The sequence below is a fragment of the Cucurbita maxima genome, unplaced genomic scaffold, assembly GCF_002738345.1.
Source record: "Cucurbita maxima cultivar Rimu unplaced genomic scaffold, Cmax_1.0 Cma_Scf00023, whole genome shotgun sequence".
Lineage (NCBI taxonomy): Eukaryota > Viridiplantae > Streptophyta > Magnoliopsida > Cucurbitales > Cucurbitaceae > Cucurbita > Cucurbita maxima.
In genome coordinates this window covers 1,906,828-1,921,638 of record NW_019272039.1, presented here as the reverse complement: position 1 = coordinate 1,921,638, position 14,811 = coordinate 1,906,828, and the positions used below count along the sequence as shown (strand labels likewise).

Sequence of the window (14,811 nt, the reverse complement as noted above, 5' to 3'; positions counted from 1 at the left end):
TTTTTTTTTTTTTTTTTTTTTTTTTTTCCCCATACTGGACAACTGTTTCTTTCTTCTCCAAAATACTTGTCGAGAAATCATTTGCTGGCCGGAATTCTACCTCCACCAAATTACCAAAGTGCCCCCGACGCGATTAAGCTGACTCTGATATATACGTTTCATCCGTCACCGTTCGGGTGACAATATCTTTCTACATCAAACTCAAAAAATGCCATGTCAGCCATTTAATCACTCCCAGCGTGGACGGTCGGCTTTTGGCGGCATTACGTGGCATCCTATCTCTTTAGTATTCTGCCAGCGTGGTTGATGTAAGTCTCAAATTCCACGATATTATGGTTTTTTAACTTAAATATCACATATATAATATGTTTTTCATGAACGAAATTAATTATTTTTGTAAATTACTTTATCGTATATATTTAATTTTTTATTGACTCAATACATAATGGTTCTTTCTAAAATTAAAAAATTAAATATATTTAAAATACATTAACCAAATTGAAATATATATTTATAAGTTTAAAAGTAATCTATATTTTTAAAATTCTAATTATCACAAAGGGTATATCACCCCCCAAAAAAAATAAAAAAAAAATAATATATATATATCTCGATGGTTGTAGTTCACGTGTTTCTGAATTTATTTTATTCTTTTTTAAAGAATTGTTTCTTACTCTTAAAGAATGTTTGCATATATATATATATATATATTTATGTTTATATTATGAAGTTATTCTTAAAGTATTGTTTTTTTTTAATTAAATATGAATGATTCTAATAAAGTTTCTATAAATGGGCCTACATTAATATCTCTTCTTAGTTGTAAGTTTCAATCTTTCCATCCCAAAAATAACAATAATTTTAAGGTAAAATGTAACATCGAATCAGGATTTAGTACTTAATAGTTTCGATATTCATACGACATGATCACATTACTTACTTCTCGCTTCTCGCTTCTAAAAGTAAAAATTATCCACACAAGTTAATCCAAACAAAATACATTTAACTTTAAAGTTACTATGATCGAGTCACCGATAAGGAAAATACATATTTTTATTTAAGTTTTCTTTGCTATCATATTTACATCATTATTCNAAAAAAAAAAAAAAAAAAAAAAAAAAAAAAAAAAAAAAAAAAAAAAAAAAAAAAAAAAAAAAAAAAAAAAAAAAAAAAAAAAAAAAAAAAAAAAAAAATATATATATATATATATATATATATATATATATATATATATATATATATAACAAAAAAAAAAACATATTATGAATTTGTTGAGAAAAGGAATGAAAACACAAAACCAAGCAATATGGTAAACGACAATAGTAATAATAAAAACGTACTTAACAAAAGAGTTCAACGGTCGGCTTCCTTCCACATTTTACCACCAAAAAGTCCCATAAAAATCTCAAAAAAATTAAAAGAAAAAAAAAATAGACGTCATCCACTAGGGACAGCCATCAAGCCATGCGCAAGAAGACACTGACCCTACACAGTACCCTAAACCCCTCCTTTTATATTCTTTCTCCATTCCCCCTCCAACCCTCCTAAAAATTACACTCTCTCCTCCTCCTCCTTCTCCTCCTCCTCCTCTGCCGCCACCACCGCCGCCGCCGGTGACTCTTCTCCCAGGTATATAACAATAACACAATCATCAATATTATTTTCAATCTTTACCCCTTTTGAGAACATGTTATGGTTAATGAATGAGGAATTTGGCTAGTTTCGAGGTGTGCCTTAAAAATTCTCGACAATTAGACAAAACCCACTCCCGTTTCTGTGAAATTCTTTGTTTTTTTTTTTGTTTTTTAAGGTAGAGATAGATCCAATGGAACTGTTGGGTCTCTGTGTCTGTCTGAGTGTTTCGAGAACCGAACCGCGTGCTAATTTGTGATAACTGATCACGTCATCCTTACACCCCGTTTTTGTTTAATATTATTTTATTGGTTTATGGGTATGGCAATGGATGAGAGGCGGTTCATGAGGCATCATTCCCATCATTCCCACCATTCACCAACACAAGACAACATCATTAATTTCACAGAAAAAACCCTTTTAGTTGTCCGTTTTCCTTCATCAAAAAAACCCCCTAAAATCCTCTCACTTTTTTCACCTCCTTCCCCACAGGTTTTTCCCCCCAACAAAACGGAATCATTGTCTCTGGTAATGGGTTTTGTTTATAACACGCCGTTTATTTTCCCCCTCACAGATTAAAATTGGTGGGGTGTCTCTCGCTGCTCACCACCATCACCACCAAATGAACTTATCATTATCTCCCATTACACTTGGCATCATCTCATTCGTCAAGTTCTTTCCTTTCTCAACATTCCATTCTATATCTATATATATATATAAACCCCTTTACTTGTTTTCTTTGATCCATCATAAGGTGGTGGGTGTTGGTAATAGTGTAGAGATGATTGAGGTTAGGGCATGCGGAGAGCTTTAATTTTGTGTTGTGGGGATGAATTTGATGCAGTAATTTACCGTCCGTCACGATGATGGAGTCCATGGAGTTGTCGTGTGTTCCGCCTGGGTTTCGATTTCATCCGACCGATGAAGAGCTCGTTGGATATTATCTAAGGAAGAAGGTAGCTTCACAAAAGATTGATCTTGATGTCATCAAAGATATCGATCTTTACAGGATCGAGCCCTGGGATCTTCAAGGTATACTCTTTTTTATTAGGGTTTTTTTTTTTTACCCTAAATCTTTTTAATGATCTGAGAGTTATGTTGTAATGGGCAGAGAAATGTTGGATTGGTTATGAAGAGCAAAATGAGTGGTACTTCTTTAGTCATAAGGACAAGAAATATCCGACCGGGACGAGGACGAATAGGGCTACATTGGCCGGGTTTTGGAAGGCGACTGGGAGAGACAAGGCAGTTTATGACAAGAATAAGCTCATTGGAATGAGAAAAACCCTCGTTTTTTATCGAGGACGAGCCCCGAACGGGCAAAAGACTGATTGGATCATGCACGAGTACAGATTAGAATCGGATGAAAACGGCCCTCCACAGGCAAACTCTTTTACTTTTATTTTTCTTCATCTATATTTCTCAATCATGCATGCTAAGTAGACTTCATTGAGTCCTGTCTTCTCTCTCTTTCTTTTTGTAATTTGTGTAAGATTGACAAAAGGGATTAAAAATGCTATTTTGAGTGGTAAAAATTTATCTTTTTGTTCATCATTTTAACTTTATCCAGACAAAATGATCTATATATGTCAAATTAACCTCATGAGTTGAGCTTCATGAACATGAAGAACTTATGACTTTTACTGCTTTAAAATGCGTGGAAAAATGACAAAAAAGTGAGGGAAATGGGACAACTTTTACTTTCCATAATTAGTCCACTAAATTGTACAGTTTTAACAGATGACACCCACCAAACCTCTAAGTCAAAAGCTGATACTTACAAAGGCATATAATTGTCGTGTTTGAATTTATGTTCTTTCCATCCTTCCTGTTTGTCAATCATCTTTGACTTTTTTTTTCTATTTTCATCACTTTACCAGACACCCATAAAGAGTATCAATTTGTGATTAGGGTTTTGGCTTATTTGGTTTTTTTTTTCTTTTTTTCTTTTGGTAGGAAGAAGGATGGGTGGTGTGTAGGGCATTCAAGAAGCGAGCGAATGGACAATCGAAGACCACAGTCGAGCAGTGGGATTCGAGCTATTTCTATGACGAACCGAGCCGGGTCTGCTCGGGAATCGATCCGCTCGAGTTCATGTCGAGGCAGTCGATGCCACAAGGGTTGTTAGAGCACAATAACATGATGTGTAAGCAAGAGATAGAAGGTGAGAATGTGAAGTTGATAGCATATAATGATCCATTTGTACAACTTCCACAGCTTGAGAGCCCATCTCTTCCATTAATGAAAAGATCAAGCTCCATATCTTTGGTGTCGGAATGCAATGAAGAAGAAGAGCCACCGACAAAAAGAAGGTACGATGATAATAATAATAATAATAATAATAGGAGCTCAAAGGTGACGGATTGGAGGGCATTGGACAAGTTTGTGGCTTCTCAATTGAGTCAAGAAGATGCATTTGAAGGCGAAGGAGATTCGAGGTTTGGAGCACAAAATAATAACTATAATAATAATAACAATCATCATTCAGCGGACATGGCCATATTATTGATGGAGAATAGAGGGCATGATGAAGAGGACTTATACAAAGGGTTCTTGAGTTCGAACCCGGAGTCTGATTTTGGGATTTGCATATTTGAGAAATGAAGATGATTATTTGGGGGAGTTCTTGTCGGATAATATTTTTAATATATGTGTTCTTACGAGGGTTATTATCGATCTTGGGATCATATCTCTATAATGTATTTTTGTATGATATGGTTGTGAATGAGTGAAGAAAAAAACTCTTTCTCTCTCTCTTAATCTCTCTCTCTCGACTCAAACTAAATGAGCTTTATATATAGTCGATCGAGAGAGGTATCATTCTCTCGACGTCGTATAATATGATGTCGAGAGACAAGTGTCTTTAATGATGTCGTTCTTACGGTAGCAATAAAGATATCAAATCAAAAACTCAAATGCTTAAGTTAATGGGTTATGGTAAATTTAATTATATCAACACTTTCACACTCAGTTTTCACTTTGGGATTACGTATCTCTCCCGATGATGCAACAACGAGATCTCTCTTGATCTTTGTTGGATGTGCTTTAGGACCTCCTCTTCTGATACCGTGTTAAAATATCAATTAATCTAGAAGTTTAAGCGTACGGGTTATGATAAAAGAGAGGAAAAGGCCATGCATTTTTGTGTTGGAAGGAGGGAAAAAGGAGAATGTGTAAAAGGCTATGAGTTTAAAGGTGAAAGAAATGGTTGAAGGCTCACCCTTTGTGTTCTCGGCGGTGTTTTTGGTGGGCCAAATGCTTGTCTAGCGTGCTCCTTTGCTTATATACCGTATCCCTTTCATAGCCATGCTTCTCTTCTCGCACACCCTTTTTCACCTTCGCCCCCACTTTGTCAAATCAATTCAACCTCGCCCATGTCGAGTTTGAAAAACACTACAAAGATAACTGAGCTTTTAAAGAGAAACTTGATGGCTTATCATATTGCATAAAAGGAGACACAGGAAGAGAGGTAGGTGGCGACTGCTGCATGGTTTTGTGTGTGTCTGTAAAACAAAGAAAGAAAGAAAGAAAGACAGACAACTTTTGTTAGGAGCAGTTAAGTTTGAGGTCGGCAGGTTGTGTCGGAGGGCGGTTCCTGAATGGACAAAAACGCATGTCTTACGTTGTCCTTTTTCCATTCTTGAGTGGGCTGAAATGGTCCCTATAGGCTAAGCCTAATTCCCCTCTCTCCCCTTTTTTGGTATTCCAACACTCTACAAAAACACATCCCTTTATTCCTCTTTTTATTCTTTTCTTTTTCTTTAACTTTCTCTCCATATTTCTCATGAATATCTTCAGTTTCTTGCATGTCTTTCTTTCACTACTACGTTAACTTCTTAAACCAATATGATCCCTTTCTCTCGAGAAAATTAGATTCGAACGACGGTTTCTAACAACCACAATATTCCCTGCAAATTCTTTCGACATCTTCTTATATCCACATAAACATGCATAGAATTGCTATAAACTATATCTTGCATAACCTCAATTGTGACACTCGAGTAAAGAAGGCGCACATGAACAAATCGAGATAGGATTCAAAGTTACTACTTATATCAACCATGTGCACTTTCTTTTCCAGAGGCTCAATCGTAAGAACTTTAATGTTAAGCGTGTTTTGCTTTGAGCAATTTTATGTTTGATCACCTCCAGGAAATTTTCTTAGAAAGCATGTGAGTGAGGACAATAAATTAGAAGCGGGAACTAAATAGCGTGACCATGTTGCAGGAAAATGTCAGGGAATGCAGTGTTTGTTTACTCAAGTATCGTTCACCTAGATTAAGATAAGCCCAAATCATAATTCATATACAAGATGCAATATTGATTCGACGAACACATTAACCGCTAAGAGTTAGAATGGAACGAGATTCATTTGAAACCGAACGACGTAGCACGGAAAAGAAACCGGGTAGGTTTGCTACATTTGTATAAGCTATAGCTTGAAAGTACGTTATTGAGGGGGTGAGGGGAGGTGATCATAAAAGTGGTGAGCTCTATGGTTTGGTGACTGTGAATTAAAGGAAACAAGAAAAAGAAAGAAGCAATGAGTATATGAGTTGACAAAAACGAGAGGCTTTGGGACAATGTCTTTGGAGAGCAATGATTTGGTGATGGCACGCAACCACACCTCTCTTTTTAACTTCTAGCCCTTTTCATGCAACCATGTGACAGATAGGAACGGATCAAATGAAAATGGACAATAGTGAATTTGAGCTATTACAAATCATATTAGAATTAGTTATCGGACGGTGCGAGATCCTAGTCAGAGTAGAGCTAGACCCTTTTTATAGTAGACATGTTTAAAACCGTGAGACTAACGACAATACGTAACGGGTCAAAACAGACAATATCTACTAGCGATGAACTTGAACTGTTATAGAATGGAAAATCTTTTGAACTAATAAAATTTTTTGAATGGGTTGAGTGGGTGACCTTAGTAACCTGAGTAGAGTTCATAACGATGACCTGCTTCGGTTACAAATGTCAAACACTCTCAATCTTCCTAATGATTTTAAAAGTACGGTTAGATTGGGTTGTAACCTTATTTTTTAGTTGGTCAGATCAACCTAAGAATCAATCAAAATTGGTTAGTTTTGAAAAGATTTAATAAAAAATTATATTATTATTAATAGTTCAAAATCTAAAAGTAATTAATCTCTCCAACTAATAATATATGTTTTTTTAACCAAGATAATAATAATAATAATAATAATAAATCACTCAAATATTAAATTTATGTTTTACTAAAGAAAAAAATTTGATTTAAAAATATATTTAGTATTTGATAAACTTTTTAAAATTACCTTTAAAATAAAAATATTTTAAAAATTTGGAGAATGAAATTATTTATTTAAATTAAATCCAAAAGAATGAAATTTAAACACGAACATTTACGGAAAGGGAAAGGGAATTAAATCGAGAGAACCGGTTCTAGGGATTCTCCTTATATCTCTGGCGCCTGATTTTCTTGGCGCCTTATTTTCTTAATCTTCACACATTTTCCTTTCGTCATCTTCTTTGATCTCATTCTATTTTTCTCATCGTCTTCGTTTCGATTACAAGTTTCAGAATCAGATCCGTGCCATAGGATCGATTTTAAGATTGAGGTATTTTTCTTCTTCAGATAATACGAATCTTCGTTTCTAAGTAGATTACCCTTCCCAACCGATCGATTGTTTCGCTATAAGCTTTAATCTGGAACTTTAGTGTTAGTATTTGAAGCGAATCGATTTGAGTTTAGAGCGTTTTTTATCTAGGATTTTGAGATGAAGCGGCAGAGGAAATCGAAAGGTGTATCGTGGACTCATGGAGTTGATCTTTGTCGGGTATAATTGCGGTATCTTCTAATCGAAGTATGATGTTATTATAAAATCATGAAAATCTATATACCTTTAATCATAACAAAGCTAGGTTAAGGTTAACGTTCTGTCATTGTTGAGTTTGATAACAATAATTTTGGTCGTTTTGTAACGAATTCAAATACTGTGATTTGGAAGGATTAATTTCTTGCTGCTAATGAAATCGTCACCTTGAGAACAAAAAGTACTATTGAATGTGAATCTTGTGATTAAAATTTTACTCTGTGCAAGCAAACAGTGGGGCTATAAATCATATTACGGAATTAAATCCACCGCAGTCAGTTTGAACGATCTGAGAGACGTTCTTAATGTCACGACAATAAAATTATGGAAGCTTTGAAGATATGATGTTAATCTAGAATATGGTTTGATAGAGATGACGAAATAACAATTCGATTCAAGTGTACAACATGGCTGTGATGTATAACTGAAGCTTCTTGTTACCAAACATTAACAGAAAATTGGAAGTATTTGTTCGTAAGCGGTAATCCAAAAATAAATAAACAAAAGCAGAAAAAGAAGACAAAACAACTAGGTAGTTGCGAAGCAGAAATCATTACTCACTTTAAAATACAAACTTTGTCACTGTTTCTGCCTTCTTTCCCCCAGAGCTGGCATCTTCTTAGATGCTATTGACTGAATACTTATTTTCTACCTTAATGAACACATTCTGGTTCACATATTGTCATACTGAGAGTCACAGGGTACTTGGGAGGCAATGCCTTGACAGGGTGCTGCAGGATATTGATTGATCATTTCGCCTGTGAAATTACTTTAATATGTACTTGCATGCAACTGTTAGAAATTGGAACATTATATGATGTTATACTTATAATTGAATGTTGCAGAATGATTAAACAGATGTTGATATTCAATAGTTAAAGGCTTTCCTTACTGATTTTACTTCCAATGAGTTTGTAAGAGTGAATAATTGTGGTTTTAAATAGGTGAAGCTATTCTCATCAAAGGACTGTCCTTCAAAAGCTGGCCTGAAATCTTCAGATTATCTCGAAGCAGAAACTCCCAGGATGTTGCATCCTTATACTGCCGAATTTAACGATTGCCCTCCTGGATTTGAGGTTACTCCTTCGGGAACCCAATTAGCTAATTTGTCCAGCATCTCTTTGATTAAGTGGAGATGCCCTCTTAAGGTGAGCTCTTTCTGATATTTCTGTTCACTTCACTCAATATGAATTCACTTTAGTGGCTATGTGATGTATGTCTGTCCTGCATCATTTTCGGATGTTTAACACTTCTTCCAATATGTCTGTACAGTTTGTTATGGATTGCAACTGGTGTGTGACAGCAGGAGAGGAAAGTATAGAGGTAGAATCTCAAAAATTGAGGGAGATGAGATTTCTTGAAGTAGTTAATCCCCGAGTGTCTGCTATTCCTTCAGGGTAATTTCATTCTTTTGTTTCTTGACACAGTTTGGAGGATCATTATTTTGTTAACATCAACCTTTCTGATAATGTCTCTCCCTTTCTTTTGCTGTATAGTGCTTCCGTATCTACTGATATTGAGGATGAAGTTTATGATGATAGCTTCACTCCTCTTGTCCCTATCATTCCGATCGAGGAAGACGAGTGCGAAGATTTAGAGCCAGATTCAGCTGCTGTAGGAAACCTCTGTACTACCTCAATGCCTGTTACAGCTTCTAACATTCAGTTGGAACCTGCAATACTCGTACGTACAATTGATACGTCTGCAGGTGAAAAGCCTACTGAGAAGTTACCTGATGTTGGTATGGATGTAGCTGCTGTTGCATCTACTGCATTGACGGTATTAATGAAAAGCATGGAGCAGGGAAGCATGATCAACACCAATTTGCTTATTAAAATTTTCAGTGACCCAAAAATGATCCAGAATTTGGCGAACATTCCCCCAGTATCTGAAGCAGTATCAGGGAGTACACCCCTGGCTACTGCTGCACCAATATCTTTGTCGAAGCCAGTGATCAAACCTTCCTTGTCTTTCCCAAAATCTGATCTGATACCAAAGCTCCCAAATGGAAGCTTATTTAGAGTGTCGAATGGATTCCCATCCAAGGTAGCCACTGCTCTTCCTCAGATTAGTATCATTCCTACATCTGATGTAAATCTAGCCCCAGTCCCCAGCCACATGCCAGTTCCAGATCCCAACAAGGTAAAAATTATGGTACGGAATTCCAAGAACTGTTCTAAAATAGGTGCAATTCCCGCTCAAGCGAACATTGCACCGGTATGTTCAGTAAGAAATGGTCAGCAATGCAAGGATCTTAACTATTGTAAGAACTTGGTGAGACAACATGGAAACCAGAGGAATAGTAAGGAACAGAAACCTGGACAAGATGGAAATAATCACCATCATCGTATTCTGAAAAGGGTACATGAGATGAATGCAGAAAACTTGAGACCCAAGATTGGGAAACAATGCAGTTACTTTGATACCCCAAAAGGGTGTAGAAATGGCGTTAATTGCCAATTCAAACATGATGACACATTTAAGAATCAAAACGCTAAGAGAATGAAAGTGTGTGGTGAAGTAACAGGGATGACTTAATTGGGTTATGCTTCACTATTCAGGATTTTCAGGATGAATTTGAACAAGATATCCACGGGGGAATTTTGAATCTGGGGCATGTATTAGTGGCTGTTTGAGATTAGCAGGGATAATTGGTGTTCCCTGTGTAAATCCTTCAGCAAGAATGTGAATTCTTTGCATACGATTCTATTTGGCAAATAGAACATATTTTCCTTTTTGGTTTTAAGTAATAAAAACAAGATTTTTATCACTTTTTTGGACTTTTAAGGACAATTTGTCAACGTAAAACCTGGAAGATGATAGGTATAAAGTAGATTCTTGTGCATATTCTGGCTATAAAGTAGATTCTTGGTCATATTCTTCTTCACAGAACAGTGTTTTCAAGTCTATTCGGAATACTTAGTTCATTATGTTTTCATTACCTAAATTTCAATCTTGAAGAAGTCAACGTTGTAAATATAATAGCTTCTAGAGGATATGCTAAAAGAAAGTGTCTAGAAGTTGACTTGCGTCTATCATCATTGAGCTCCATGATCTGACAGGACTTGAAGAAATTAAAAAAAAAAAAAAAATTAGGAATCTGAAGTCACTCAACCGAGTGTAGGGTCGGGATAAGGTTGACATGGCAATCTCATTAAATCAGTTGAGAGACTAGGGACTACTTGGACAGTTAATTCAAGGTAGAGACTCTTATTATGCGTAGAACTTGTCGAGACCCATAAATAAACCCTCCTTGAGACGGGCCAAAGCAGACTATTTGTCAACGGTGGGTTGGTGGGTTTGAGCTGTTACAAATTAGAAAAGCACAGATTGAGATGGGTTGGTGGATTTGAGCTGTTACAAATTAGGAAAGCACACGAATGACTTAAGGTGATGAGAAGGTGATAATTCTCATCGGCATTATTTTTGTTTAATTATTTATGTAATTGACTTCCCCAAAAATGACAAAACATTAGGAACCATTTGTAATTCAAGCTTCACTTTTCAATTTCCCTTTTTAGTTATTTTTTTAGGTTTGGAATGCACAAATAAATATTCACATACATAGGGTTTCTTCCTTTAAGAACATCGTGGCATAACCGTCGAGGTGAAGTAGGAACCTAAAAGATCGAATGGAATGATACAATGACAAGTAAATCCCTTATGAATTCCAAATTAGACGCGAGCCCCTCCTCGAGCGGATTCCTCCTTTTGCTCATCAGCGTACCATTTTGAGAGAGTTGAAAAAGTACTATCTCGTTGAAAGGTTCTATACATCTGCCATTTCTCAAGGCAATTCTTTAGACAAAGACTCCGTTTTTTCCAAGAATCAGTACATGAAATTTTGATGAATTTGAAAATCTCAAATATCCTTGATCGTGAGACATATAATTGTCACTATAAATAAGAACCATTCTTTTAAATTTGAATGAAAATTTCCTTATTAGTCAAAATCAAAAACTAGCTGCAGATCATTTGATTGGACTGAAATTTGGAATGGGTCAATGCAACTATTAATGTGATTATTCCAACTATCATAGTCGGAATCATCACTCTTAGATACATTATTTTTATAAGTAGAGTTCCAAGATAAAAAAATCTATATATGATTTATTACTTATTCGCCCTCAGAATTAACGTATATTTTTCATATAAACTTAACATATTTTGTTCATGGCATCTAGTGAGCTCGTCAAATCTCCAATATTTGTTGATCTGTGACATAGCTCAATTCCGAGACGGGAGAGAGGAAAACGAAGGTTTAAAGAATGAGAAAAATCCCAATTGTTTAATAAATAATCAATCTACATGATGGATTTGAAAAAAAAATGATATCTGTAGATACACAAAATTGAAGGTGAGAGTGGCAATTCAATCAATGACCCAACCAATTTGGGCTTTTGCAATCTAGTAATGATCCGGCAGTAGGAACAAGGAGACCAACTAATGCAACAGCAATGGTTTGATATTCAGGCTAGAATTTCGAACAAAGATGAATTTATTTCTCTCTTAGAATGGGCCAACCTTTTCTGATAACGTCATTGATCTTGACATCAATTTGCTTCTGGGTCTTTGGAGGACAGAGGTCTGCCGCGTACCCATTCATCCTTGCTGCCAAAGTGGACATCTCAAGCTCCTCTTCCGGCAAGTTGCCCATTAATTGCAGCAAAAAGGGTTTCCTCTTCAGCTCAAATTTCTGCGTGTTAAACATGTGTCAGTCAGATTTGACATCCATTTTAACCACACGGTGCAGCAACAATTCAAACAATAAAACTATGGTGGCTCAAGATGGGCCATCAATCTGAACTTCCAATGCACTTTTAACGAGTGTAAATGATATTTAGCCTTTCATTACGGTTTATCATAAGTACCATATTTGACGTTTTGACCATTTATTATAAGCAAATATATTGTATTCATTTAATGTTCTAGGACTCTTTTCAATAGAGAATGACACCACTTCATTCTAACCTTTCTCTATCTTCAAATAAGAAAACAGGGCTAGGATAGCAATTTAAAAAGTAGAGAAGGACTAAAGACATCTTAACCAAAGTTGTAACATTTCATGGTGAGCTGCATGTCAAGAAGCAGGAAAGTTTAAAAGCTGAAAGTTCGTCAGGCAATTGCTTCAAATGATTATATTAACCAATGATACTAACCTGATGTTCAGCCTCTGCGGGATAAAATGCTCCAAGTTGCTGAATTTGCGTAGTCACAGCACTTCCTCTCGACTTCAGCTGTTCTTTTTCTTTGCTGACAGCAGCCAGTCTTGATTCTTCAGTGCCATTAGTAAAAATAATAGATCTGTCACAAAAGAGTTGGTAACACCATTATCTAAGGTTAATTATGTTTAAATCATGAGCTAGAATTTATAATATACCTATACTGCTTGCCCACATCAGGACCTTGCCCAAACACATGCCTAGAATCATGACTGGACCAAAAAACCTCTAAGAGTTGCCTAAAACTAGTAAGCTTGGGATCATATTCGACCTGCAGAGAATTACAAAGCATGAATAAATAATTAATCCCATCCAAACACACATGTAATGTAATGTAATGAAACTAACAAATAGCTTTTTTTTTTCAAGAATCTCAATAAATATATATATCAATGGACATTATAAACAAAGGGCAATAAATATTAACCGAGCAATGAATGCGTGTAAAAAACAAGTGGCAAGTGATACCATCCAACAAAACCATAAAGCACCAGAAGTATAAATATTAATGAAAGAACCCATCAGAAATCTGTGACGAACAAATTGGACAGGGCCCCCTAAAATGAACACAACAGTGATAATCAAGCAATTTAAACCCGATTACATTCTTTTGACCATTTGACAAACAAACACGTGGATTACTAAAGTTGGCCACTCTTCAGCCATTTTTAAGATGAATTAGATATTTAAATAGGTAAATGAAGTTGTCAAATGATTTCCTTGCATCTTTATTTTCTTCCAACAACTTCGTCAAACGATTTCTTCTCACCGATAAGAATTTCAGTTGCCGATTATCCTGCCGATGGTCGAAAAACAACAATTCATGCCTCTCTTCAGAAGAATTTCAAGACAGTAAATCCAATCACAGAAGCAAAACAAGATTGGAAAGCTAAATCCACCGAAGGAATGACACGCCACGATGTATTATACAATATAATTGAACGTATAGACAGGATCTACTGAGGTAATGAAGCCCGCAACATCATTCAAAACGCAGGAAATTAAGTAATCAGAAAAATAGAAGATATAAAGGAGCAAAGAAGGTTAGAAGCCGAACCCGTACAGACTCAGCATGATCACCCAAGCTACGATACTCGGGATTCAATTTAGAACCACCAGCGTAGCCAACGGTGGTCCGGACAATTCCATCCAAGCAACCAAAGACGGCTTCGAATCTCCAGAAACTTCCGAGAGCGAAAACTGCGGTCTTCAAGGACTGATGGCTGGATGGAATCTTGCTAGATTCCACGATACGACTCGGACCTCTGATACAATAGGCTCTGCCATACAGCAAAAATACAAGGATGAAGAGGATTGTGGAAATGCGATGCCAAGTGTTCGTCTGCAAAAGAGCCATTACTGTCTGCTCAGCAACACAGGCGGACAGATCGAGGAATTGAAACTTCATTTAAGCATACATGGGCCAGCAGCTTGCTACATTGTTGAAGCCCAGGCTCATAAAATCCACGCAATCTAGAAGTCCGCTACGTTGTTGAAGCCCAGGCCCATCAAATACCCGCAAACTAGAAGCCCGCTATATTGTTGAAGCCCAGGCCCATAAAATCCACGCAATCTAGAAGTCCGCTACGTTGTTGAAGCCCAGGCCCATCAAATACCCGCAAACTAGAAGTCCGCTACGTTGTTGAAGCCCAGGCCCATCAAATACNCGCAAACTAGAAGCCCGCTACATTGTTGAAGCCCAGGCCCATAAACCCCCGCAAACTTCGTTGAAACTTCACTTAAGCATACAGGGCCCAGCAGCCCGCTACATTGTTGAAGCCCAGGCCCATCAAATCCACGCAACAAGAAGTCCGCTACGTTGTTGAAGCCCAGGCCCATCAAACCTCCCGCAAACTAGAAGCCCGCTACATTGTTAAAGCTCAGGCCCATCAATCAAATGCTAATGTTGTTGAAGCCCAGGCTCATCAATCAAATCCCCGCAAATTAGAAGCCCGCTATATTGTTGAAGCCCAGGCCCATCAATCAAATCCTCGCAAAGCTCGCTACATTATTGAAGCCCAGGCCCATCAATCAAATCCCCGCAAAGCCCGCTACATTATTGAAGCCCAGGCCCATCAATCAAATCCCCGCTAAGC

General features: G+C 36.6%; 3 protein-coding genes across 6 annotated transcripts; 2 read left to right on the top strand and 1 right to left on the bottom strand.

The window, feature by feature from the left end:
• The first annotated feature begins 1,545 nt into the window (after positions 1-1,545).
• On the top strand, positions 1,546-4,385 carry LOC111497354 (NAC domain-containing protein 37-like). Its single transcript, XM_023148137.1, has 4 exons — positions 1,546-1,629; positions 2,477-2,664; positions 2,744-3,015; positions 3,589-4,385. The coding sequence occupies exons 2-4, from the start codon at positions 2,496-2,498 to the stop codon at positions 4,234-4,236; spliced, it is 1,089 nt and encodes a 362-aa protein (XP_023003905.1). The 5' UTR covers positions 1,546-1,629; positions 2,477-2,495; the 3' UTR covers positions 4,237-4,385.
• Positions 4,386-7,038: 2,653 nt separating this feature from the next.
• Positions 7,039-10,239, top strand: LOC111497340 (zinc finger CCCH domain-containing protein 6-like). Of its 4 annotated transcripts, XM_023148110.1 has the most exons (5): positions 7,039-7,238; positions 7,389-7,457; positions 8,438-8,641; positions 8,766-8,890; positions 8,990-10,239. In XM_023148110.1, the coding sequence occupies exons 2-5, from the start codon at positions 7,398-7,400 to the stop codon at positions 10,029-10,031; spliced, it is 1,431 nt and encodes a 476-aa protein (XP_023003878.1). In that variant the 5' UTR covers positions 7,039-7,238; positions 7,389-7,397; the 3' UTR covers positions 10,032-10,239. The 4 variants fall into 4 exon arrangements, with proteins under 4 accessions (XP_023003878.1, XP_023003881.1, XP_023003879.1 ...); XM_023148113.1 differs by lacking the exon at positions 7,389-7,457; XM_023148111.1 differs by having other exon boundaries at positions 7,039-7,457; positions 8,459-8,641.
• A 1,626-nt stretch (positions 10,240-11,865) lies between these two features.
• On the bottom strand, positions 11,866-14,096 carry LOC111497372 (peptide methionine sulfoxide reductase A5-like). The gene is made up of 4 exons (XM_023148160.1): positions 13,773-14,096; positions 12,874-12,986; positions 12,653-12,797; positions 11,866-12,189 (listed from the first exon to the last, which is right to left on the bottom strand). Exons 1-4 carry the CDS (start codon positions 14,070-14,072, stop codon positions 11,992-11,994), a joined length of 756 nt encoding a protein of 251 aa, XP_023003928.1. The 5' UTR covers positions 14,073-14,096; the 3' UTR covers positions 11,866-11,991.
• Between the last annotated feature and the right edge of the window lie 715 nt (positions 14,097-14,811).

Excerpts from the sequence above, each read along its gene's own strand:
- LOC111497372 (XM_023148160.1), bottom strand. The coding sequence starts at position 14,072 with ATGGCTCTTTTGCAGACGAACACTTGGCATCGCATTTCCACAATCCTC. Across the intron at positions 12,987-13,772 it reads ATCATGCTGAGTCTGTACGG|GTCGAATATGATCCCAAGCT; the intron begins GTTCGGCTTCTA and ends AATTCTCTGCAG. Across the intron at positions 12,798-12,873 it reads GATGTGGGCAAGCAGTATAG|ATCTATTATTTTTACTAATG; the intron begins GTATATTATAAA and ends CTTTTGTGACAG.
- LOC111497354 (XM_023148137.1), top strand. The coding sequence starts at position 2,496 with ATGATGGAGTCCATGGAGTTGTCGTGTGTTCCGCCTGGGTTTCGATTT. Across the intron at positions 2,665-2,743 it reads CGAGCCCTGGGATCTTCAAG|AGAAATGTTGGATTGGTTAT; the intron begins GTATACTCTTTT and ends TGTAATGGGCAG. Across the intron at positions 3,016-3,588 it reads ATGAAAACGGCCCTCCACAG|GAAGAAGGATGGGTGGTGTG; the intron begins GCAAACTCTTTT and ends TTCTTTTGGTAG.
- LOC111497340 (XM_023148110.1), top strand. The coding sequence starts at position 7,398 with ATGAAGCGGCAGAGGAAATCGAAAGGTGTATCGTGGACTCATGGAGTT. Across the intron at positions 7,458-8,437 it reads ATGGAGTTGATCTTTGTCGG|GTGAAGCTATTCTCATCAAA; the intron begins GTATAATTGCGG and ends GGTTTTAAATAG. Across the intron at positions 8,642-8,765 it reads AGTGGAGATGCCCTCTTAAG|TTTGTTATGGATTGCAACTG; the intron begins GTGAGCTCTTTC and ends ATGTCTGTACAG.